The sequence below is a fragment of the Chroicocephalus ridibundus genome, chromosome 8 (genome assembly GCF_963924245.1).
Source record: "Chroicocephalus ridibundus chromosome 8, bChrRid1.1, whole genome shotgun sequence".
NCBI lineage: Eukaryota > Metazoa > Chordata > Aves > Charadriiformes > Laridae > Chroicocephalus > Chroicocephalus ridibundus.
Window position 1 is genome coordinate 33,848,498 of NC_086291.1, and position 23,496 is coordinate 33,871,993.

At 44.1% G+C, this 23,496-nt stretch overlaps 1 protein-coding gene across 18 annotated transcripts in view; it reads left to right on the forward strand.

Moving 5' to 3' along the window:
* The window catches only part of ACBD6 (acyl-CoA binding domain containing 6), a 90,869-nt gene that overhangs the window by 35,870 nt on the left and 31,503 nt on the right, over nt 1–23,496 (forward strand). For 5 of the 18 annotated variants that reach the window (XR_010072285.1, XM_063344246.1, XM_063344257.1 and 2 more), the window contains exons 5-6: nt 2,403–2,508; nt 9,332–9,421. Coding sequence is in view for 16 of the 18 variants with exons in the window: in XM_063344246.1 (XP_063200316.1) it covers nt 2,403–2,508; nt 9,332–9,421 (196 nt within the window). In the remaining 2 variants the exon portion in view is untranslated. Of the gene's footprint in view, nt 1–2,402; nt 2,509–8,861; nt 9,014–9,331; nt 9,422–18,579; nt 19,414–20,854; nt 22,955–23,496 lie in introns of those variants that run through there. The other 13 variants (XR_010072284.1, XM_063344252.1, XM_063344255.1 and 10 more) reach the window with 8 other exon arrangements.

Sequence of the window (23,496 nt, forward strand, 5' to 3'; positions counted from 1 at the left end):
AGTGCTACTAAAGGAGCAACGTGCGAGAGAGGTCAGAGGAAGTTATTGCTCTGGGGAAAGCAGCACTTTAGCACAGGAGCTAAATATCAGTACATTTTTCCCCACCTTTTACTGGCACTGAGGAAGAAAAGGGATGCTTGAGGTCTGAAGAACAGACCATAGCTTAGTAAGCCAGGTGTGTAATAATAAGAGTAGAAATAAAAGTTGAGTCATGGAGCTCTGCCTGTCCTGATGGGAGCAGGGAACATGATCTTGGTGACATTGGTGTTTTCATTTTTCTGGGGACTACAGGTTGAAGAGCATCACTTTTTGTTTGTAACCCATTGCTCAGAAATGCAAATAACATTTAGATTGTACTTTTCCTTGCTCTGATGCTCTTCAGCCTGTGAGGTTCAAGAGCAGTGCAGATGAATAGGAGTTGCCTTTTAGCACCAGGGGATCGGTTCTCGAACTGACCCATTGTGTTGCAGAGGTGGTTCTCTCCTGCCCAAAAGGCCCACAACAGAATGACCTCCCTGGTGGGTTTGACTTTCTCCAGCAACAATTTTTTTTATGACAAATTTCCTTTGAGGCTGTCGGGTCTGAGTTCTGCTGAACATCCCAGACTGTCTTAAGTTAAGGTGAAACTGGAGATGTCACGAGAGGCAACTGTTTTGTGTTTAACTCTTGTGAAGCTGCCAAGTCCCATAGCAATGCTGATGGGTCCGTGAGCCAGCAATGTGCCCTTGTGGACCAGAAGGCCAATGGTCTCCTACAGTGTATTAAAAAGAGTGTGGCCAGCAGGTCGAGGGAGGTCATCCTCCTCCTCTGCTCTGCCCTGGTGAGGCCACATCTGGAGTACTGTGTCCAGTTCTGGGCTCCCCAGTTCAAGAAAGACAGGGAACTACTGGAAAGAGTCCAGTGGAGGACTACAAAGATAAGGGAATGGAGCATGTCTGATGAGGAAAGGCTGAGAGAGCTGGGTCTGCTCAGCCTGGGGAAGAGAAGACTGAGAGGGGACCTCATCAGTGCTTGTCAATATCTAAAGGGTGAGTGTCAGGAGGATGGGGCCTGACTCTTTTCAGTGGTGCCAGGCAACAGGACAAGGGGCAACAGGCACAAGCTGGAACACAGGAAATTCCATCTCAACACGAGGAAAAACTTCTTTACTTTAAGGGTGACAGAGCAACTGCCACGAAGCGCTGTAGCTCCAGTCACTCATACAAAGCTCTTTTGTAATGTTTTAAGAATCCGTGAAAGGCCTTAACTTCATTACAGGTTTGGTTGGCTGGTAAGAATAGAAGTTTTACTGGGTCTGAAGCCAGGGTATTACTTCTAGCTGTAGAAGAAGCTATAGGTATAACTCAAGCACCTGTGACACCACAACTTGATCTTTCTGCCTGCAGGTAGGTGTAAGCGAGGACGCCCTGGCATCCTGGCACAGACCTGTGCCAGTCCCTCTCCATACACCAGCCTGCTGCTCTGAGCAGAGATCACCGTCAAGTTTGTCCTAACACTGTCAACAAAAAAAAGGAGGAGTGCAATTAGGTCACTTGCAGGGTGGTAAATTAAAAAAAAAAAAAAATTAGGAAAAACCAAGCCCTGTGGTCAGATTCCAAGACAAACACCAAAGATTTCACAAATACCTGGAGAATCACTTATCAAAGAGTATCCAATAATAGCAGGCACCTGTTTTGAAGTCACCATGAGAAAGCACTTGCCCAGTGTTCACCCCTTCACACACAAAATGCTAAGTTGTGGAGCTCGTCCTTTAGAGAGGCCAAGAGTATGAGCGGGCTAAAGAGCAGAACAGAGTGGAAAAAGGACCTGGAAAAGGCTGATAAAAATCTCGTCTGGATGCAGCCTCTAGCTACAGAAATCCTTAAGTCACTCCGTTTCTGAAGCTGGGAGGATCTAACCAGGGCCAGATTACTTTGCGTGTGTCCTGTTTCATCTGCTTTTTTCTCCAAGCCACCGTTAGTGGCCACTGTCTGAGATGGATGGCATCAGAAGGGTCTTTGGTGTGACCTCGTGTGGCTGTTACAAGTTTGTATAGCGGGGAGAAGAGCAGCTTTAGCCTTTTACCTTCTGTGGGATCGCAGTGATTTGTACCAGGACTGGAATGTGATTTTTTGCTGGCTAACTTTATAGACTTCTTGTGCAATTTACAGAAGTAAGCTGACTTTTGTCCTGGCATAATATTGTTTAAAAACAACCTTTGTTTTTTAGGAAGCAGGATCTTCTGTCTCTTACCTTGGGGAAAAAAAAAAAACCATATTGTTCTACATGTGCAATACTAGGTGTCTATTTCAGTCCAGTGATACTATTAAAACGTCTGTACCAAAGTCAGAGCGTATGATGTGCATGTGGCCTTTGTGTTGTGCAGTAACATGATGCTCCTTTTGCTTTTGTTTCCTGAATAGGGAAGAGGACAAGAACATTTTTGATTACTGCAGAGAAAACAACATTGACTATGTAACCAAAGCCATTCGATCAAAAAAAGTGGATGTGAACGTCACAGATGAGGAGGTATGGAGAAAAAGATGAGCACTGTCAGTCTTTTAATTGTTTTGTTTATTCATTCAGTGCTGCTCCTTTTCAAAATTCCCTGGTTAGGGCTGTTAGAACAAGGTACTAAACAGTTGGACAAACATTTGGTCATCAAGACAGGGATAATCTATTTGAAACTAACTTTCCACTGGATTTCTGGTAGTGTGGATGTACTGACTGCGATGCTGTAGCATACCAGAAACTTACTTTCTATGTTATTTTCAGCAACACCAGCAGCCACTTGCAGAATAAGATCTTCTGAATACCCCCTTTTCCCCACCTTGTATGCAAAAAGTGGTCAAATAGAAGTAGGAAGTGAGGGAAATGGCTTTTTTTGAATGATGAACTCTGTCCATGGGTGAAGGAGGGTTTCTGCTGTGCCATCAGCTTTTCGTCGTTCCCAAGCAGAAGGCACATGAGTGCCACAGGCTTTCCAGCTTCACAAAAGCAGTGACATTGTCTGGTTTTTTCCCTGCTCATCAAACTCAAAACATCATTTTCCCCATAGGGAGGTGATACAGGCATTGCCAGAAACCCCAAGAAAAAGATATTTGTCTAAAATTGCGATTTGGCTTGATCCATTTCTTGGTAAAAGTAAACACCCTGGTGTGGACGGTTTTTCCTATTCATCCTTCAGGAAACATAGCAGTACCAGCTTTACCGCCTTGGTTTCGATGCTTGCATACTGCCACCTAGCCCTGCTCCTGGTCCATCGTACGTACAGCTACTTTTGCCCGCTGCTTTCCAGCACATTGTGTTTTGGTGAACAGATGAAGTGCTTACACATTCATAGACTGAGACGCCACAAATTCAGTTGGGTTCTCCTGTAGCTCTAAGCAGATTTCTGCCCTCTGAGCCATGACAGCCCCGGCTGGGGCTCTGAATGCTGATGGCACGGCCTTTTATTATTAATCAGGAATTCATGTGAATTAATTTTCAGAGGAGGGGAGGGTGTTCACAATCAGGGTTGGAATTTCACATCATAAATTCAATGAACTGAAACTGTCATGTGCCACACAGTGGCTGCAACAGCGCTGTTGTCGAGCTCCATCCCTCCTTCTGCCGATCACAGGTTACAGAAGTAAATGTCCAGGGCAGTCCCACAGAACGTGGCTGGAATCCTTTCATTAATAAAAGCTCATTTTGGGGATCACACACTTGCATGATGTTATTATACACTTATTGCTAGCATTGCTTCGTTTCCACTGCTCAGCTGCTCTTGCATAGTTAGAAGCCTCCAGAAGCTTGTACCTCACTTTGTATTCAAGCAGCAAATGTGCTTGTTTTCAGCCAAATAAATTTTGGAGTTTTAAAAAAAAAAAAATCAAAATATTTTGTGAAAGAGGGCTGAGATATTTTAGATCTGTTTAGAGCCAGATCTGAAAAATGCCAGGTGACATCCTCTTTGGGAATTATCCATGAGTCTCTGATGTAAGAGGAGACCTAGTTCTGAACTAATGGGTATTAGCACATGACTCTTGCAGAGTACGGAATTGCTTCGGCAGAGAGAGGAGCTGAAAAGGCTGCCTGCTTGTGAAGGGCTCAGGGGAAGATTCCCCCTGGTGCAAAATTCCCTCAGAGATGAAATTCTCACAGACTCGGTGATTTTTGGCTTACCTCAGCAAATGCTCAAACAGGGAAGTAAGAACTTTTTTATTCCGTGCTGGCTTCCTTAGGCTTTTCTCTAACTGGTCCAAAAAAAAAAAAAAATTAGCATACCAAAAAGAAAAATCTGAAAGAAATATTTCATGTCATGTTAAGGAGCTGAAACCATTACCAATGTTGTTTGGTATCCAAACGTGTTCTTCACGTAGGGTAGCTTATTTTCCAGTATCATGCCGGTTGATTGAAGTTTTAGAACCCATTTTAGACTGGAGATAACCCAGACCGAGCCTTTGGTAGAGTGAAGTGTATGCAAGCATAATCTTGTCGTTTTTATTAACTCTTTTAGTGTTACTGTATAAATACATCCTGCCATATCCAAAAGATGCCTCTCCTAGCCCTCTGAACATAACTCATGCTGTCAGTCCTTTGATTTAAATGCCTATAAATTTAAAATGGCAGCAGAAATACATACAAAGAGTTAACTTGTTAGGAAACAAAATCTACTGAAGCACCAAATAGCCTCATGCTAAACTGCAAAGATGCTGGGCTCAGCCTTTCCTTGTACAATAAAGCCTTGACTGAGGTTGTAACGTGTTTAGATTTTATTTTTATGTGATGCGTTAGTACTGTATCTAATTGTGTCCCCTCATTTTGTGCAAACCTGAAATAAGTTAGCAAAAGGAGAAAAGAAATCAAGAATTAAAACGTAAAATGGGGACAAGCCAACTTACTCAAATCAATAGGGTTTAAAAAAGGGCAATCGAAATCTCTGGGGCTTAGATAGATGCGCTTGGTAACTTTCAAAGCATAAGTGGTCTTCTCCCCACAAGAAATAAAGATCCTCATGTAGAGCATTCAAGCCAGCATACCTGCTAACAGTTTGGATATAATAAACTTCAATTTAGAATTAAACAAAGAATCTAATGACAGTAATCATGTACCGGCTTCCATTTACTGTATCTAAATTGCCCAGAGTTCAACAGAATAGCTTGCATTCACTTAGAAGAAGTAGCACAGACTAAAAACAAGCCGTTTCTCTTGCGTATGTCAGCAGGACTAATGAAATAAGAAATGGACTGTGGCTGTGAAGTCGCCGCAGGCACATCCCGGTAGCGTGGATTGCTTCCTGCCTTTTTGAGAACAGTATTTCTTCAACTTTTTAACAAACCAGAAACTGTTCAAAGGTATAGATGAGTTGCTTTTGTAATTTGTGCCAAAGGCTGGGGAGGTTGTAGATAGAGAAATATTTATTATTTTTTTTAATCATTGGAGAAATCCCAGCAAACAAGCATGTTACCTGTGTGCAGTATTTAAGCCCTTGCCAAAACTTTAACAAAAGGCGTCTGAAATGATGCTCGCTTAGTCCCCGATCCTCGTGCTTTTGAGACGGCAAGTGCCAAATTGCTGCCAGCTTGCCAAGGAAAGGACGGGGGGGGAAAAATGGGTTTGAAGAAGGATCTCGTACTTCTGGATTTACAGGCTTTCTCCCATTAGAAAAACTTCCCCAAATGTTTCAGAGCTCTGGAAGTGATTGACTCCCGAATCAAATCTGGAGTTTACCTGTATAATCACAACGACGACCCTTCCGTTCACTGTTTTTGCTGTCACAGGGGGATGCAGCCATTCTATATATATATCTCTCTCTTCTTAATTACCAGTAATAAAACACTTGCCACAAGTTAGAGTGGCTCTCATCACTCTACAGCCATTCCAGCTGCAAACAACATGCCTAGAAGTATAGCTTAATATTGTAGCACATCCATTCAGTTTGGCTTTGTTCTCCTCTTTCTCTGCATTGGCTAATTGATGTGAAAATCATTCCCATCCGTTTGTCTGCCGAGACTCGGTCTATCTGAGACAAATCCCTGTCCTGTGCTTTGTTTGTGAACACCCTGTGACTTGGAGCTGAGCAAAATTGATGTGCTGTTGGCTTGAGAAACTGCTGCAGAAGCTGGCCAAGCTGGCAGCGGTTACCCAAGCAAAGCACAGAAGATTTAAGAGGCAGGGTTAGTGCACTGGGGCTATTTTTATGCTTTTTTTATTAAATACTTCAAAGGCAGGGGGAAGTGCATCCTCTCAAGTAACTTCTGCAGCAACTGTTGTGTGTTTGAGTTGCATGGAGGGAGTACCTTGATGTTTGATTGCATTTAGTCAAGACCTCGCTACTGCAGTGCTTTCCGATACGAAATTATTTGTGTTGCTCTGAGTCTCTCGCTGCTTAATGAAATAGTCATATGGGAACTGTTTTGGGGAAGCTCAATCTGTGGCCCTTAAGATTTTTGCCATGTTATTTAAACACACAGACGCATGCTATATGCTGATATAAAGCAGCAGCTGTGCAGACTAAAGGATTTTGCAACGCGCACAGGTGACACCCGTGCTATACAGAGAGTTGAACTGTACGTTCAGCTTGTTTGCCTTATTGCTGAGGTTTGTTTTAAGGAAGACGTGGGAAACAAGTGGACTTTGTAGCTGTAGAGCTGCGTAAGTACATTAGCTAGAACTCCTTAGTGTTTTAATTTGTCTGATGTAAACAGTAGTGAATGTTATCTTGTTTTAAATACAAGTTTCTTAGTAATGCTTTTTGTTATATGGTAAGTATGTTGAGATACTTCCATATCAACTGGTATGCTCTTGCACAGGATGTCTCCGAAGTCCCTTATGCCCCGTGTTTACGGCATAGCATGCTGCAAGGATGCAGACGTTTCTCGGGTGGAACGCGTCAGCTTTTTAATAGCGCACAATTACAATGCGGAGCCATTTAAGGCACTAATTGGAAAATATTGTATCCATTTAGAATTGCAGAGAAAATATATAGGTAAGCAGAGTGTAATTACCCAAAGTGGAATTGGCCCAAGACTTGAAATCCATACTCCTGCAAATAGCACAAGGAGATTTTTAATGACTATAGATGATCAGGCTTCGGTTTCTTTTCTTGTTCAAAAGGCAATGTTTGCAGCAGGACCGGCCTTCCGGTGTCACGGGCAGGGACCAGTCGCGCAGTGCGGCAGTACCCCTGAGCTGACAGAATTGGTTTTCCTCTATTGGTCTCAGCCAAGTTCAGTACCAATAAAATGAGATTGTGCTTGTCCAGAGACAAACGCAAACCAGCCTATGACAGCCACTAGCCTGTAATGTGAGTTTTGATATAAAGGATGGAAATGCCTTTGTTTTGTCGTGTAATTGCACAATGATTACGCTTGTGTAATTACAATATTATTCCTCTACACATATATAAAGAAACTGAAATCATCTGTTGAAGTACTTATTGCTGTTGTGCATATTGCAGGTAGTGCTTCTTTGTTTTGAAATAAACATCTGTAGCAAAAAAACTTGGTATTTGTCCAACTGAAATCTTACATCTTAAGTAATTACCAGTCCAGAGATGAGCTAAGGATGCTAAACATGAATTAAAGTTATTTCCATGTTTATCAATTGTTTTAAATTGTATCTTTCCCCCTTTTAGACTTTGATAGTGGTGTTGAGTTCAAGAACATTAATCATTAAATGGCCCGTGGATGTCATCAGTGCTTCCATAGACAGTCATGGTCAGAAAATTCATTCTAATTCAAGGTTAATTAGTGTAACATTAAAATTATGTGTTACAAAAATTAATTACTTGCTGGGTCAAAAAGTGTGTTAAAAAGCTTAATGCCTTGTGTCTGAGATCACATTTCCATACTCAAAATCATGTTCTACCTCTGCTGCCTTGCCCAAGAATATCCAGCAGAAGCAGCGTGAGCTTCGCTTGCAGGTGTCTTCTGCCCTTCCTGCTGTTTTGGCACTGTGGTCGGGAAATTTGGCTCTCGGTTCCCATTAGCAGATAAATGAGTTGCTCACCTTGTTCCCCACTGCTCTGGCAAGAGATTTATGAGCAGGCGTGGGCTAATTTAGCTGATTTCATCTGTGAAGGTCTGCGACTGTTTTGTGTAGCACACTGGAAAACACGGGTCAGCCTGACTGTGTCACAGCTTCGGGGGATGATTTCTTGGTTATCTGCAGGGTGATTTCCAAGGAATCCCCTGCAAACGTGCCACATGCCATGCTAAATCAGGAGAGACTGGTACTAACAGTAAGTGCTAAGTGTACATAGCAAACAAAGAAGAAAACCTTCCATCTCAAACTACTTTGAGCTACCTTGGAGTACCTTGAGCTCCCTTTGGAGTGGCCGATATATAAAATCTTCTGTAGTTCATAGAAAATGTCTGAGAGCTGCTGGTCAGAAGGCTCTGTTGCTGCTTCGAGTGCATTTTGGGAATTTAAGAGGATAAGCACTCCGGCCTCAGCGCAGGACTGTTAGAGGGTGTGAGACTGTGTCACGGCTCTGCTCTGATGTCCTGTTGCGAAAACAAGTGTTACCCTTCATAGGGTTTGGGCTGTGCTAGCCCAAAATCAGTGCAGCGCCTGTGACCCCGGGCCGAAAAGCTTGACTTCACTTCATTACATCCACAGCCCTTTCCAAGGCCAGCTGGGTTGTTCAGATGTGCGTGTCAGCCCCCGGAGGGGTCCTGGGCCACTTCCCATGTCCTTGACAGGCAGGAAGATCTGAACCTCCATCGCATCCTCTCCCGTGGTGGCGGCGACTTATAGGAGGACGATGGGAAGAAAACTGCGGAGGTTTGGGAGGGGCTGGAGCCATGGATGCAGCAGCCCGTGTTGCAGAGCTGAGAGGGGGACGGTGGTGGGTGATGCCTGCCCAGACACCCAGTTTTAATCTTCTCTTGCAGCAGAGGCGGGGCCCGTGGGCTGGGTGTTTCAGACCTGCCAGAGGAATGAGCTTTTGGGGACTTGGTGACTTAGGCAGCATTGAAAATCTTACCCTTAACTGCGTAAGTCGTCGCTCCCAGAAAAGTCGGAGGTGTCAAAATCCCAAATCTATGTAAGAAAAAAAAAAAAAATCATGTCACGGCTCCTGCTTTTCATGCTTTGCTGCTTTTCCCCTCTATAGTTTTTGCTGGCTTTTGGGTTTGATGCTAAATTAACGAAAAATTGAACCATGCATCACTTGCAACGTTTCTGGCATTGTTCTCTAAGTCCAAATCAGGAGCAATAGTGTGTTGCATCCTAATATTGGTGTGGGTTTTTTTTAAAAGTCTGTGTTAATTTTGTTGTTAGCATTCAATACTTAATAGCAAGATTTAATTGCCACACTGTGATTTTTTGGCTGGCTTTGTTAATTTTCTCCTGGATGTTGCAGGGCCGGGCTCTGCTCCACTGGGCGTGCGACAGAGGACACAAGGAGCTGGTTTCAGTACTGTTACAGCATGCTGCTGACGTTAACAGCCAGGTAAGAAAAGAATAAGAAGTTGAATTTGATTGATGTCTTATGTAGCCTCCTGACCAAATGTTTCAAATGAAACGGAATTCTTCCAAAACTCCATAGAAAGTTCTCTCAGGGCAGAAGAACATCCAAAAAAGTAACCTGGGAAAAATAACAGAATTTGATTGCATGAAATATATAGTCATAAGGGGCCTTTTTCAGTTCCTGATGAAACTTCTCCCTGCAGTAAAGTTTTTTGATGGCTGGCTGTGGCTTCCAGTGTGACTCATGGTACTGATGGAAATAGGGATTTCCTGCGTACGAGGTGTTTGGCAGCTTCCTACATAAAGTGCGTTCTCCAATGTATTTTTTGTAAGACTATACTCTTAGCAGACCTTTATGGACTAACGGAAAGGGAATCCCACTTTGCCTAGCGGAAAAGGATCCACTAAGTGCCTGGTTTTGGCAGAGCACCCCCCAGGGTTAGGTGATGCCTCAGGTCACGGCGTGGTGGGCATGTGACGGCTACAGTAGGATCTCGGTGCTGACTGAGGGCAAAGTCCAATGGTTTATGCCACTTCCATCCCCACGTACCCACCTCACCCCCTTGGGGGTCACTATTTCTAGCACAGTTTGACTTAACATAAAGCAGCTTTTTAGCCACCGCGGTTTGCAGCCCGCGCGTCTGAGCTGAACTAGCAGCAGTTTTCGGGTAACCTTAACAGACCAGGCTGTGAACTGCTCAGCAACCGCTTTGCAAGTGGTTCCTTCAGCCAGCCAGCTCGAGTCTGCCTGCGCTCATGAGTCAACGCTCCTAGTTTTGTCAGCTTGTTGTAATTAAGGGCTGACCTGTGTAACTGCGATCGTGTTCGGAAATAATTGTCCAACATATTTCTGTCAAATTATGATTGACTGCTCTTTACCAGCGTGGCACTTACTGGCATTGTTCCCCTGCCCTGTTTGGACATAGATACACCTCTGCTGACAAATTTGCTAGCTCTTACCAGTGAGATCTTAAGCAGCCTTGCGATAAATGCTTCAGGAATTTGTAAGAGGTAGACCTTAAGTACCGTTGCAATCTGAAGGCTTGTCAGCAGGCCTGTAGCGTTCGCAGGCTACAAACAGCTGTCTTGGTATTTGCCCACATGAAATCATTGTAAAAAAAACTCACTCTTGCCCTTGCCTGGGCAGAATTGCAGGTGGAATGGGTGTTAGGAAGCGTGGCTCTGCAGTAGCTGATAAGAGACATATCGTCATAGAATCATAGAATCATTTCGTGCTTAAACCGCGGGGATTTTGATTGTAATGGATTTTATAGGAGTTTTTCCGTACATGGGAGAGGGGCAGTAGAACCAGTCCAAATGGGGGGCTTTGCATGCCCCACTGTCAGCTGTGGCCTTTCAGTCAGAGCTGGTGAGTGACGTGTCAGATAAATGTGGGAACAGCTTTGCCTTGAAATCAGGGAAGAACTGGATCAGGCACCTGCCTGCCCCCTTTGCCCTGGCAGCCGGGTTCTGTCTGGGATGCCGTACCACCGCAGCAGTTTGAAAAGTCACTTCTCTGATGCTTGTCTCATTTCTTTGGAGGTAAAGTCTGACTCAGAAGAAAAGGCTGAAGGGAAAGTCATCTTATTTTCTCCCTGAACAATAACTTTCTGTTAAATTCTTCATCTCTTTTTTTTTTTTCTTTTTGATGTATTGCACATTTCCCAACCAGATTATTTTTGGCCAGTAACAAAAGGTTAATAATAGCCATTAAAAAAAAAAAATCAATCTTTGAATATTTTTTTTCCCCACCAAGGTAATAAAGGAGAATTTTTTATAAAGGTCTCTGCTCACACGTAGGTGTGTTCCTAGAGAAGGCAGATACATTTTTATTCTCAGCCACATATAAATTGCAATAACATTTCAAGACTTTGCGACCTAATGTTTATTTCTTTTTTTTCTTTTTTTTTTTTTTTGACCTTTACCCCCTAAGAATTCACATCCAAAGCAAAAGCAGAAGGAATTTTAAGAGCAGAGCAACCAGAAGAAAAAGGGGGAGGGAAAAACTCTGCCTTCCTAACAGGCCATAAGCACCGCAGCGCCTGCTATTATACATTACCAAATGCAGTATCAGTTAATGTGTAGGCTATAAAGAACGGCGGGTTAAGTGTAAGGGAATCTCTGGTGACTTGGATCAGTGTCGCTGTTATTCCAGCGCGATGTGCTCCCGGTAGAGGTTCCCTTTGCAGGCTGCATGTGACACCTCTGCTGACACATGCCGCTGCGATTTCCACCCACTGCTCAGGTCTTCAGGTGTTTTTATGTCTTGCTCAATTTTACAACGGTACCTGGGTGCAGGAAGCATACGAGATAAAGAATAAATTAGGGATTATGAGAGTTACGAGCAGGTAGTGAAGGAGAGAAATGTTACAGACCAATTATTTTTTTTAATTGCCTGTGTTTTAGTAGGCTTCTAAAAAGTTAGTCAAACAGCATGGCAGATTTATGCTCTCTTCCATTGCCTTTTTAATAAATGCTCTTCCATCTTGGCTCTCTTGGTGTGTGCTAAAGGATTTAGCTGCCCTAAGCAGATGGTGACGGTGGTGCTCTTGCTAGGTGACCTGGAGCGAGTCATACCAGTTCTCTGTGCCTGTAGATGTGCCTTGTTCACGTGTCGCTGCCTTATTTTAGTTATATTTGTACTACCTATTGTCCATCTACTTGCAGTCTCTGTGTCGAGAGGCTCAGCAAGAGTCAACTTACTGCTCTTTGTTGGTAAACAGACAGCTTGGGAGCAGGAGGAAGGGTCGCCTGGCTCTGCTTGATTCCTGTAGCATCCTCAAAACCGCTTTAATTCTGGGAATACCCACACACTGCTGGACTGCAGTGGTCCAGCGCCTGCGCTTTTGGCTTTAAACAGTGGTACTGCAGTTTCAAAAGGGTGGTTCACTAAATGTCGGTGAAAAGCTACAGCCATTGAGTTCTCTGATTGTTCATAATTAGTTCTAATAGCATATTTGAAAAGAGGTGGTAAGCGATTGCCATGGGCAAGGGGATACAGAAAGGCAACAGGCCTCTCTACTTTGTTGAAAAGGGGCATTTGTGTAATTGAATTACCTAAATCTTCAGAGCCAGAGGCCATTTCAAAGTGGGTGGTGGTATGGTATTTTGGAGCTCTGCTGGAAATAGCCAGAGCTTGGGGCTTAGTCTTGAAAACAGCCTCCTTCCACCGGAACTGTTTGCCCAACATGTAGGCTTTTAATTGTGCGATGAAGTGAAAGGAAGGGGAGTATATTCATAACATAACAGTTACGAAGGAGCTCGGCAACATGATTATAATACCCATTTCTAGCTTAAAATATATGAAGACATGAATGTTTTTTTCCTTGCAGAGGATGAGCAACAAAGGGAAACCTTTTCCCCCTACAAGGGAGAGTTCTTCCTTGCAATGTTTTCTCTGGCCTTGGCAAGGAGGTTTTCTGGGGCCGGGGGAGGCACCGAATGGAAGAATCGCACCCCGGCTTCGTGCTCACCGGCGGCTCTGCCATGGCATCCTCAGCCTTCCCCGCGCCAAGAGCAGCGAGCTGGCCCCGTCATGGGCTTTATTGGTCCTCAGCTGTACCTGCGGTGCAGTGCCAGCGCGGAGGAGACAGCAGAACTTGTCTCCACTCCTGGATGTGAGATGCTGCTCAACCAGCTTTCAGAAGAGCTCCTTTAGTGTATTTAGGGGGAAATTTAGGCAGAGCGTACTGCTTCCGTGCTATGAGCTGGAAGAGTGCTCTTGGGGCCAGATCTAAGTCTGGTCACCTCCTCCTGCAAGAGCAAGGCAAGTAAGGTGGCTTGAAAAGGCGGATTCTGCCCTCTGGTGCAAAGGCCCCCATGTGACTGCTCATCCTGCGCAGGGAGCATTGCAGGTATACAAATTACTAGTGCTGTTTTAAGAAAGATGAAGGGCATCGTGGTATAGTAATTGTCCAATGAGAGAGAGAAAGACAAATAGCATCTCTCATTTGTAACATCAAAACAGTAGACGATAGACTCTCCTCCCGGACTTGCTGTGGCTGCACTTTGTTCCATTTGTGGGTACTCTTTGCTCCCAAATAATAATCTGTGCATTCAGGGCGTGCCCTTGGGAATGCTCGGGGAACTATGTTGGAGTGGTTGCTCAGATCAGCTTACTCTGAAAAAGCTTTTCAAGCCTATCTGACCATGAAAACAAGTCTTAAAATAAATACTGTTAGTTGTAAGTGGAACCGTATCACTTGGCGTGCAGGATAATTAAGAGCTGTGTACGTGTGTATCTGTGTGGTAGAGCAGCTCAGTTAAAATTGTATCTAAATATTATTTTTAAACTACATCATTGTGCAGGTCTATTAAGCAGTTTACCAATGTTACGGTAATCATTTGTGTATGCTAAAATTGTACTCTAATTATTACTGCAAGTATGAAAAAAAGCTGTAACTGATCTTCAGTTTTTAGTTGCTGGCCTTTCGCTTTCCTAGTAAAGGTGCAGATCACTGCACTGGGACTTTAAACCGCTTGTCAGCAAGTTCTCGGTGGTCACCTGTGGATCGTCAGGGGTTCGAGAACGACGTGGTTTGAGAACCCAAGCTGAAAATCACCAGGATAGGAAATCTGTTGCTAGTATACGTGGACTTTATTTTAGTCATTCATATCCACCAGTAATTTCAGTGAAAAGCATGTAGTGTCTGTGCTGTCTGCAGGAAGAGTTGGTTGCTCTTTGGTGCCACTGTTGTGTTTGTGTCTTGTACCCATTCACTGCACGGCTGTCTGAAGTCATGCTTCTTAGCATGTGAATTAGCTGGATTTTTTTTCCTTTTTTTTTTTTTTTTTTTTTTTTTTTTCCCTAAAAGACCTCTAGAGTAGCAGGAGGAGTGTGGTTGCCTCCCCACCTCCTCCCTATTTGCATGCTAACAGGCTTGTGAGTCGGAGAGCTTCTGGAGAGGGGGAGATGTGGAGTAGCCGTCCCTTTGTAATACCTTCACTCACATCCTTATTGGGGGAACAAAAAAAAAAAAAAGGAAAAAGAAAAAATCTTTTCAAATGAAGACAATACAAACATAATAAATGGCAGGGAGGGTTCATCTCCCTCATGACTCAATCCTTCTCAAACAACATTATTATTGACTGGCCTATTGGTTGCCAAAAAGGAAAATCAATTGTACTGGAAGTAGTTGCTGGGCCACAGATCATGGTACTAACCCAGCAGAGACAGGTTGATTTTTATCAACTACCCAAAGACTAATTTCCACCATTAGCTAAAAATGAAGTAGAAATTACAGACATTGAAGATTGTTGAGATTGGTGGTCTGTTGGTTTTGGTTTATTTGTATGTTTTTTCTGTTTTCCTCCCTGACTCTAAAAGGATTGTGTCTGTAGAGGAAAAAAAAAAGAAGCACGGAAAAGTCAGGCCTGCTTGCCTGCCTGTCATTGCCTGGTTTTTTTTCTTTTCAGTCTTGTTCGTTTGGATTTCACAGCAAGAATACAAACTGCTTCAGTCTCTGCACGGGCCTCGGGTTGGAGGCGTTGTGTAGACACTTAAAAATGAAGCTGGTCCCAGCAAACGCGCGTCCCTTCCCTGCCTCCCGCACTGAATACAGGTCATGCCCTCATTTTTCTGTAGCTGTAGGGACATGTTGAGGAAATCAGCGTGGGCATCTTGGCTGTTCTGACCAAGGACCAAAGGCCACAGGCGGTGTCTACACAGCCTTCCCCCTCCCCAGCGAGCGCGCGTGTGTGTGTCCACGCAGCCACCGTCTCTGCTGCAAGCTGATCGGTGCAAAGACACTTGCAGGTGGGACGCCGGCTGCCAAAGCGCTCTGTCGTTACGGCCATTCTCTAAACCTGGCTGGCATTAAAAAGGAAAATGTCTGAGCCTTGTGCCCTTGCAGTTAATGTCCCTAGTATAAATTTTCCCCCTAAATAGACTAAAAGCCTGGCTCATAAAGCCAGGAGGGACCCTGTCCTGGATCTGATGATTGCTGCAGAGGGTTTGGCATAGTTAACGCTCGCAGCAAGCAAAGGATGTCGCAGGTACTGCTGAATTGGCCATTGCTGTGGTGGGAAGGGATGGTGGCAAATGGATAAAGGCACTAAACAAAGATGAAAAGCAAAGCAATGAGAGCAGAATTATTAACCGCAATCGTTTCTTTCTTTCCTTATACCTCCCTGGCCCCCCAGTCCCTGTCTCGATATTTCTGTAGTCAGCTTTGCCAGGCAGATCTCAGAAGGCTCTGCAGGCTCGTACCCCTTCAGTCTTGACATTGTTGCCAATGGGTGTGAAAGCCATTAGCCAAAAGAAAGGAGAGATCTGCTTAGTGACAGAGGGTAGCTTTCTACATTAAAGCATTGACATGGTGCCAGTCACACAGTTATTAGAAGTGGCACAGCTCCATGTCTCTCCTGCGGGTCTCTCTGTGGAATGTCGATTGGCAGCAGGTTGAATGTTAAATGGTCACCACTCAGCAGATGCTGATTTTACCTACTGGGAGAAAAGTCCCTTTCAGCAGAAACATTTGCAAAATATTTGCAGCTCTAAATTTATGCTGGGGGATGCAGAGATTTACCCCTGGTTTGCTCTTCAGCTTCTGAAGACACCTCAAGGCTCATCAACACAAACTGTAGGTTGTACAGATAACGAGATGTCTCCTCCTGCTTGTGCAGGCTGGGCTTTTTTGCATTGTTTCTTCCCATCTTCCAGCTCGACGTGTACAGTCTTTGTTTCTTCTGCTCCCCGTAGACACATGAATCATTGCTTCGTTGCTGGTGCAGCAAAGCAGTTGGCACCCTCGCTCAGGCAGTACGCGTCCAGCATTGCCTGCAAAGCAGGCTCACCAGCCGAGAAAGCAACTGCAGGGCTTCTGCCTTGTTCCAGCAGAAATTTCAGGGTCCACGCGGTCCTTTCAACCGCTACATGCAAAACCAGCATTTGAAAAGTGAAATCCAAAAGCTGGTCCTGAAAAAACTGGCAGTAGTCTCTGCTTTGCCCTCAAAATCTAAGGCTGCTTTCAGGGTAATCAAAATGCAGGGTTTAAAGCCGGGGATGGAGGACAGCAGCACCTTTTAGCAGATTGCTGGGAGATTGCGTGGCTTGTGGGCATCACCTTGTACTGAGAGCCGTGTTGTGCAGAGGGAGGCACTTTGGTGGCCAGTGCTGGCGCAGAAGGAATGCAGTCTGGTGGTAGGCACACAGTTTTAGCTCAGGGAGTGTGACCACCTTCCGCATCAAGGAGCCTTGTGCCTGTTCACATGCCTGACCAGCACAGCTATTTTGTGGTGTAGTGTCTGCAATCTCTGACAAAGCTCACAGTAGACAGAGGCCAGCAACAGTGAGCTTTGGGGTCAGTACAGGTGGCACCACGGTGCTGTCGTATGTTCTGGTGCAGAGGAGAAACGGGTATCTTTCTACTGTCTTGATATGTCTGCAGAGGCAGGGAAGGACCTTACCTTGAAAGCCTCTCTTCGAGGCCATGGGGTGGTCCTGTGCCCCTTTTTCTCTTGGTCCCCAGGTCATCTTTGAAATACGCATGTGTTAAAACGCCTGTAATTTGTGAAGTCATTGTTGGAAATGCTTTAGCCCCTTATTAAGGTGTTTGGTTAACTGCGCAAACAGGATACCACGGATGGCCGGGCTGGTTTTTCAGGTGAACGCATCACCATAGGAATGGTCTCTAATCACCATAGGAATGGTCTCTAGCCTTGCTTCATTTCCGCTAGCCTTGGCGTCACCTCTCCCTGCCAGAGGAACCACCTTTGCCAAGCAATCAGCTACTCTGCTCAGGAGAGAGGGTTCCTAGAACTTTTTTTTGTGTGTGTGCGTGCGCGCGCGTGTTCCCTGTGTGTGCGTTCCCTGTTTTGAAGGAGTTCTGCCACTCACCTTCCCCCTGAGGACTTTCCAATATGAGAAAGTCTGGGTTTACTTTCCAAATGGAATTTTGTATTCACCTGTTTTCAGCAGTTGAATCTTCCACTTTGCTCTAAAAAACAAAACTAAACAAACCAACAAAAAAGCGATTCTGAGGGCATCGTTGGGGCATGTTGAATTTGCAGTCTTGGGTGCAAAATATTTTTGTATGTTTTCCTAAATAAGATTGTTCTAACACTTTAGATGTCAGGGGAACACTGCCTATGCTTATTTCATTTAGACTTTAAGATATTTTTTTGTGTGTGATCATAGCTGTTTCTTGGCGTCATGAATTGTAAGTGGCAAGACGACACTCAAAATGGCAAAGCTAATTTAGGAGGTTCCTGTCTCTCGACTTCCACGTCTTACTTGTGCATCCATGAGAATAGCTGTCAGTGCAGTCGTCTTTCCAGCTCAGGATCACATCTCCAGCGGCAGGGAAGAGTGAATGCGTAGGGGACAGAGTAGGGTAAGAATGCAGTGATAATTTCATATACTTTCCCAGAGTCTGTGGCTCGGAGGCTTTCTGAACCATTGGTATTATCTTTGCGCTCCTGGATTTTTCTTTGATAAATTTCTCTCATCCCTCTTTGGATTCCCAACCTTTTATGCCAGTGGGAGCTCTGTAGTTTAACTGTGCATTTGCTTTGCACTTGCCACGATCATTTCATGTGAGAGCCCATCGTTCTTGTGTAATGAGAAACAGTAATTGTTCCCACAGTTACCTTCTCTGTCCTGCTTTTGACTTTATTGGCCTCCTTGATTCCCCTTGATCACTTCTTTTTCAGATGGAGAAGTTTAATCTATTTAATCGTACCCTGTTTGGAAGATGCTCAGTAACTTTGCTCCTCCTTGTCACCCTTTGAATCATTTCTAGTTCTTCCTTATTTCCTTTCAAATGAGGGGAGCAGCAGTGGCATTTCTCTCGACACCCAAGCTGTAAGTGCGATATGAGGTTTAATGAAGCAACATAACAATGTTTTCTTATTTAATCTTTTTTTTTTTTTTCCCAAATGCCTCCTTGTTGTTTGCCTCATATTAACTACCATTGAATACTGAGCTGGTGTTATAATAGAGCTGTCTATTATAACTCATGATCTGTTTCCGCAGAGGTAATAGCTAGTTTGGAGCCCATCACTGTGGATTTAGACCGAAGATTGTTTTTCCACATGTGCATTACTTGGTGCTTATTAGCGCTGAATTTCATCAGCAGATTTTTCACCTTGTCACTCCGAGATCCTTTTGTAGCATTTTACAGTCAGCTTTTGGTTTAACAGACTTGGATGCTTCACTCTCAGCCTGCTTCCCCTCTTCATTTGTGTGCGTTGAACAACCCAAGCCCTTGCACAGATGCCTCAGAGACTCCAACCATCACCAGCAGTTGTGCCAGCTGGTTGGTTATTCCTCTCCAACCTTTACTTTTGTAATCCGTTGTCAAGCAGTGCAAAGACTTCCCGCTTGCTCTACGACAGAATCGTTTAATAGCCTTTGGCGAGAGGATGTATCAAAAGGCTTTTGGAAATCCATGTGAAGAGGCATCCCCACTGGTAGCAGAAGTTTTCTGACGCGTTTGTTCTCGGGTTAAGAGTTGACTATCTGCAAGCTGGGTAGCAGGGTTGGAAGAATTGGTAAACTTCCATCATCTAAATCCGTTTCTGTTGTTCCAGCCAATTAAACATTAAAATGAGCATGACAAATAAGCGTTCATTTATGGGTCAATAACTCTGTAGTGTGTCTGTGACATGGCTGGCCGAGACAATCCATTTTGGTACAGTCCTGGGCAACCCGACATCTTCAAGCATGTAATTGCTTTTATAGGGAAAGAGAAGTAATAAGGATAATGTAGCTATCGGGCCCCAACTCACTAGTTGGGAAACTTCTCCTTGCCAATCACATTTCTTCGGTATTCAGCCCATTTTTAGGCTCCTTCCAAAGGCATTATTGTGACGTCAGAAAATACCCTGATGGATGTATGCATTTTCTCCAGTGTTAGATGTTACCTTCTTGATAACGCTTGGTTTTGTCCACCAGCCAGTTAACTGTCTGTATAAAGAGCCCTCGGTGCACGCTTTATGGCGATAGGCAGGGATGCCTTGTCCCTCTCCCTTCCTTTTCCCCTCCCCTATTATATATATATTTTCTCAGCACTATTAGAGTATTAAAAATGCTTAATGACTATTCCATTCCTGCTAACTATACTTTTGATGAGCTGCAGTAATAAAACTTTGTAACAGCAAAGCGTGTGTCTGGTTCCTTTATAGGAAGGGCACATTTGGGGAGCTGAAGTAATGGGGGATAAAACTCAATTAATGAATAGAAATAAAAAGAAGTAAATGAGGTAATCAAACTCAGAGAAATTAGTATTGGCAGGTTCTGAATGATGCTCTTGGATGAACAATCTTTCAAAATCCTTCCTTGTATGCTGCTGCCGTCTCTTTATTTATTATTAAAATAACATGATCCATGAGGCGCTCGGGGTGACTCCCAGCCTAGCTAATTCTAATTAATCCAGTCAGGGAGAGCAGCAGGGTAAGTGGAGCAGTCTATCGGATTGAAATTCATAACTTAATTGAGGTCAAAGTCCCGGGTTGGGAGAACAAAAGTCTTTCGCTGGGACCAGGCAGATCAATAGCAATAAATATCTGGCTTGGATACAAGTAGCTTATAGTGACGGATTATCTGACACTGGCCAGAGGTCTTGGTCTTGTTCAGGGCAAAGTCCTGTGGCATGTACAGTGTAGGGTGACTTTTGTCAGTGTTCCTTCCAAAACCCTGAAGAACCCGCAAAGGCCTCATGGGAGCCCCAGCAGAAGAACACCCATAGAGAAGTCCATGTGAGTCACATTGAAATTTGCATTTGGTTTGTCAAGGTACGGGTCCCTTATCGGTAGCACAAGGGCATGTGTCACATTAGTGCTGATGGAGGCTGGAAGAAGTTGCTCAGGCTTACAGGAACTTGGAGCTAAATCACAGCTTGTCCAGAGAAAGACCTTTAGGACCGGGGGAAGCTGAGCAGTAGATTGATGGGCTTTATGCCAAGTCTGTATTTATAGTATGTTTACATAAGAGGAGAGAGGAAGGTTGGAAGAGAGAAGTGTAAATAATCATTAAGGTAGATTTGTAGTGTGAGAGAAACCAGCAGAGGCAGATGTGGTCTCGCCTGGTCTTCAGAAAAGCAGTCGGTGTGTCTGTTCTGACCTCCAAAACGTTTGTAGGGTTTTGTATGTGCTCGTGATGGCTGGTTTTCCAAGCCCTTACCCAAGGACAGCATGACTTTGGGTGTTGACTGCAACACTGATCCCCTAACTCCCGAACCAGGGCAAGAAGCATGAGGTCCTGGCCTGAGACCTGTGGCATTGCATTGTCCACACAGCCTTCCCTAGGAGTGGGAATTGAAATATTCGTCAATACTAACAACTGAAGAAGCTTCTCTGAACTTTTAAACAGGTAGGTACTCCAACTTGAGTTCAATATTAAAATGCAATCTTCCCGGTCTGTTATTAATGCGATGTTTATGCAGATTTGACTGTTCTGCTCGTATCCTCTTTGCAGAGGACAAATACTGCTGTGGTCAGCATTCGATACATCCCTGATGGATGTTGTTCTGCCAATGTACTTCAACACGGCTTGGAAGAGAGATGGAAACCGCAGCTTGGACGCAGCCAGTGACTTAGTTTGACATACCTGCTCCTCCCATTAACACTGCATAAGTCTAAAGCATCTGTTAACGTCTGACTTGCCAAAAATACTCAGAAGATCTCTTCGGCTGCATGGTTGAGGTTTAGAGGTCTAGGTCAAATGCCTTGTCCGGTCAGCTTTTGGGTTTTAACGTAATGAGCAACTGTTGCTATTTCTGCTGGAACTGTCTCTGGAAAACATCTCTTGTTTTCCACTGCGGGTCGTTGCTTCGTATGGGCGGAATGCAGTGAACAAGGCAGCTGTTCAGTACAGATATACACTTGCTATTACTATAGACTACTTTTACTATATACTACTTTACTATCCTCCTTCATGTCCCATTCACAGCACAACCTCGGCCTCCGCCTTACAAATCGATGGCTTTCCTCTCCACGTTTCTGTTGTGTTGTTTGTGCGCTCCAGCTTCATTCCTGCCCAGCCCAGACAGGAGCAAAAGGGAGTTCCTGAGGCTGTTAAACACTTAACAATCGCAAACAAAACTGCGTTGGCAACTGTCATTTTCCCCGTTACCGGGGAGAGAGGAGGGTTGAGTAATTTATTTTTTGTGCGTATAAAAACTAACAGAAAAATCCAGACATACCGCAGTGCCAGACAATTCACCAGTTAACAGTAACGTGTCGTGAGCCACGTGTGTCCTTTAGCTTGCATTATGGCTCTGCTAAGGTTTAGGAGAAAAAAAATTTAAAATATTACCATTTTTTTTCTTCTTCATAGAGACACACCTGGGATGCAGACCAGCTATTTGAAATTTTGAGAACGAGCAATTGATACACTTTCAAGTGCATTTGCTAAACTTCGGGCTCCCCCCACCAGGTAGTGGCCAGAGGCTAGTTTTGTTTATTAGTGAGAGAGTTTTCTTTTTTCTTTTTCAGCTGAGAGAGATAACAGGATCTGTCCATTCAGAGCTGGGTTATCCACAGTTATGTATGTTATTAAAAAACATAGCGGTAGGTGTCCAGATCTGTAGACTTCCTGTTGATTCAGTGAGGAAATTCCCTTTATGGTTATTTTCAGGCTCGAGTTCAGGTTTCTAATTCTCCAGTTTTGCTACAGAATCCTGGCATGACCTTGAACAAGCCACTTGATTTCTTTCTGTCTTGGTTTCCCATTTGGGAAACGCTGGGGCAAATAATTGTTTTTTATCTCATGGATATAACAAGATTATAAAAATATGGTACTTCTAAGACCCTTAGAAAACTGATCAAATGAAATTAAACAGATCTTGCAGTCCGGATAAAATGAGATGAAACAAGCATGAAACTATTAGTGAAAGAAATGTTTCTTTATCTTCTGCAAATAAAAATGCAAAGTGATTAAGTGGGTCTTTTCTAGCTATTAGCAATAACAGCTCCAGCCAGCTGACTTCTGTCACCCTTGAAAATTAATTCGCGGGGTACAGTCGTGAATTTAGTATGCCTACAATAAATACCCCTAAAAATGTTGTCGCTTTCTTTGAAGCATGATGTTACTGCCGCAATAGTACTGCAATTACTTGCCCTATAGATAAAAAGTGGCTCCTCTAAATGAGATGCTCAAATACAATGGTTTGCAAATTTCTTTTAATTGATTCCGCCCCCCCCGTGGTATTTCCTTCCTTTACTGTACACCCAGCAGTATTTTTGTGAAGCAAGGGAGAGGACTGGGAATAACGTTAAATGTTATTCTCATCCAGGACTGTTTCGGAGGTCTGGTTCATGGCATGCACGCGCTTCGGGCAGCTGTGCCTCTGCCAGCGGAGCCATGGAGAGGGGTAGCAACCAAGGGGAGCCGAGTGGCCAGAGATGGCCATACCTCCGGGCAGCATCTCTGCTGAGACCAACCTGTCATGGAGAAAACGCCATGCATCCCTGCTGCCAATGGAGAGGCTGGGCACGGTTAGTGGTGAGCTCTGTGTATGTGTGAGATGTTTGGGAGAGAGGTGGAAAGCACCAGCTTTGGTGGTCAGATGAGAAAAGTCTCCCTTTCAGCATGGCCCTTAAAACAAAGTAGTGATGAATGACCAAAACAGTAAGGAAGGAGTTTTGACTGGTTAGAATGGTTCAGGTTGGAAGGGACCTTAAAGATCATCTAGTTCCAAAAGTGGTTGACTTTCTCCAACACAGAAGGAAGACAAGAGAAGTATTTCAGAAACCTATAGGCTGGAACAAGTTACAGAGAAACCTTGACACATGCTTGGACTCGGCCAGAGGCAGGGTTACCTGCGTGCAGGAAATTTCAATTTACTCTTTCTTTTTTTTTTTTTTTAAACTCAAGTTTTAATCACGTTCAGACTGTACAGATGAAATCTGAGTCAGAATCCAGGTCTGCTGAAGCTGCCTGGTTACCTTCTCTGTGGTGCTCTATTCCAGGTGCTATTGTCAGGATATTTTCAAGCGGTGCTCACAGATTACACGGTAATTTGGCTTCTGAAGTGGTATGAAATTGAGCATTGCACTTTAAATTCCAGTGGTCAAACTCAGAAGAGATTTGTAAAGTTATGGCTCAGCGATTGCAAA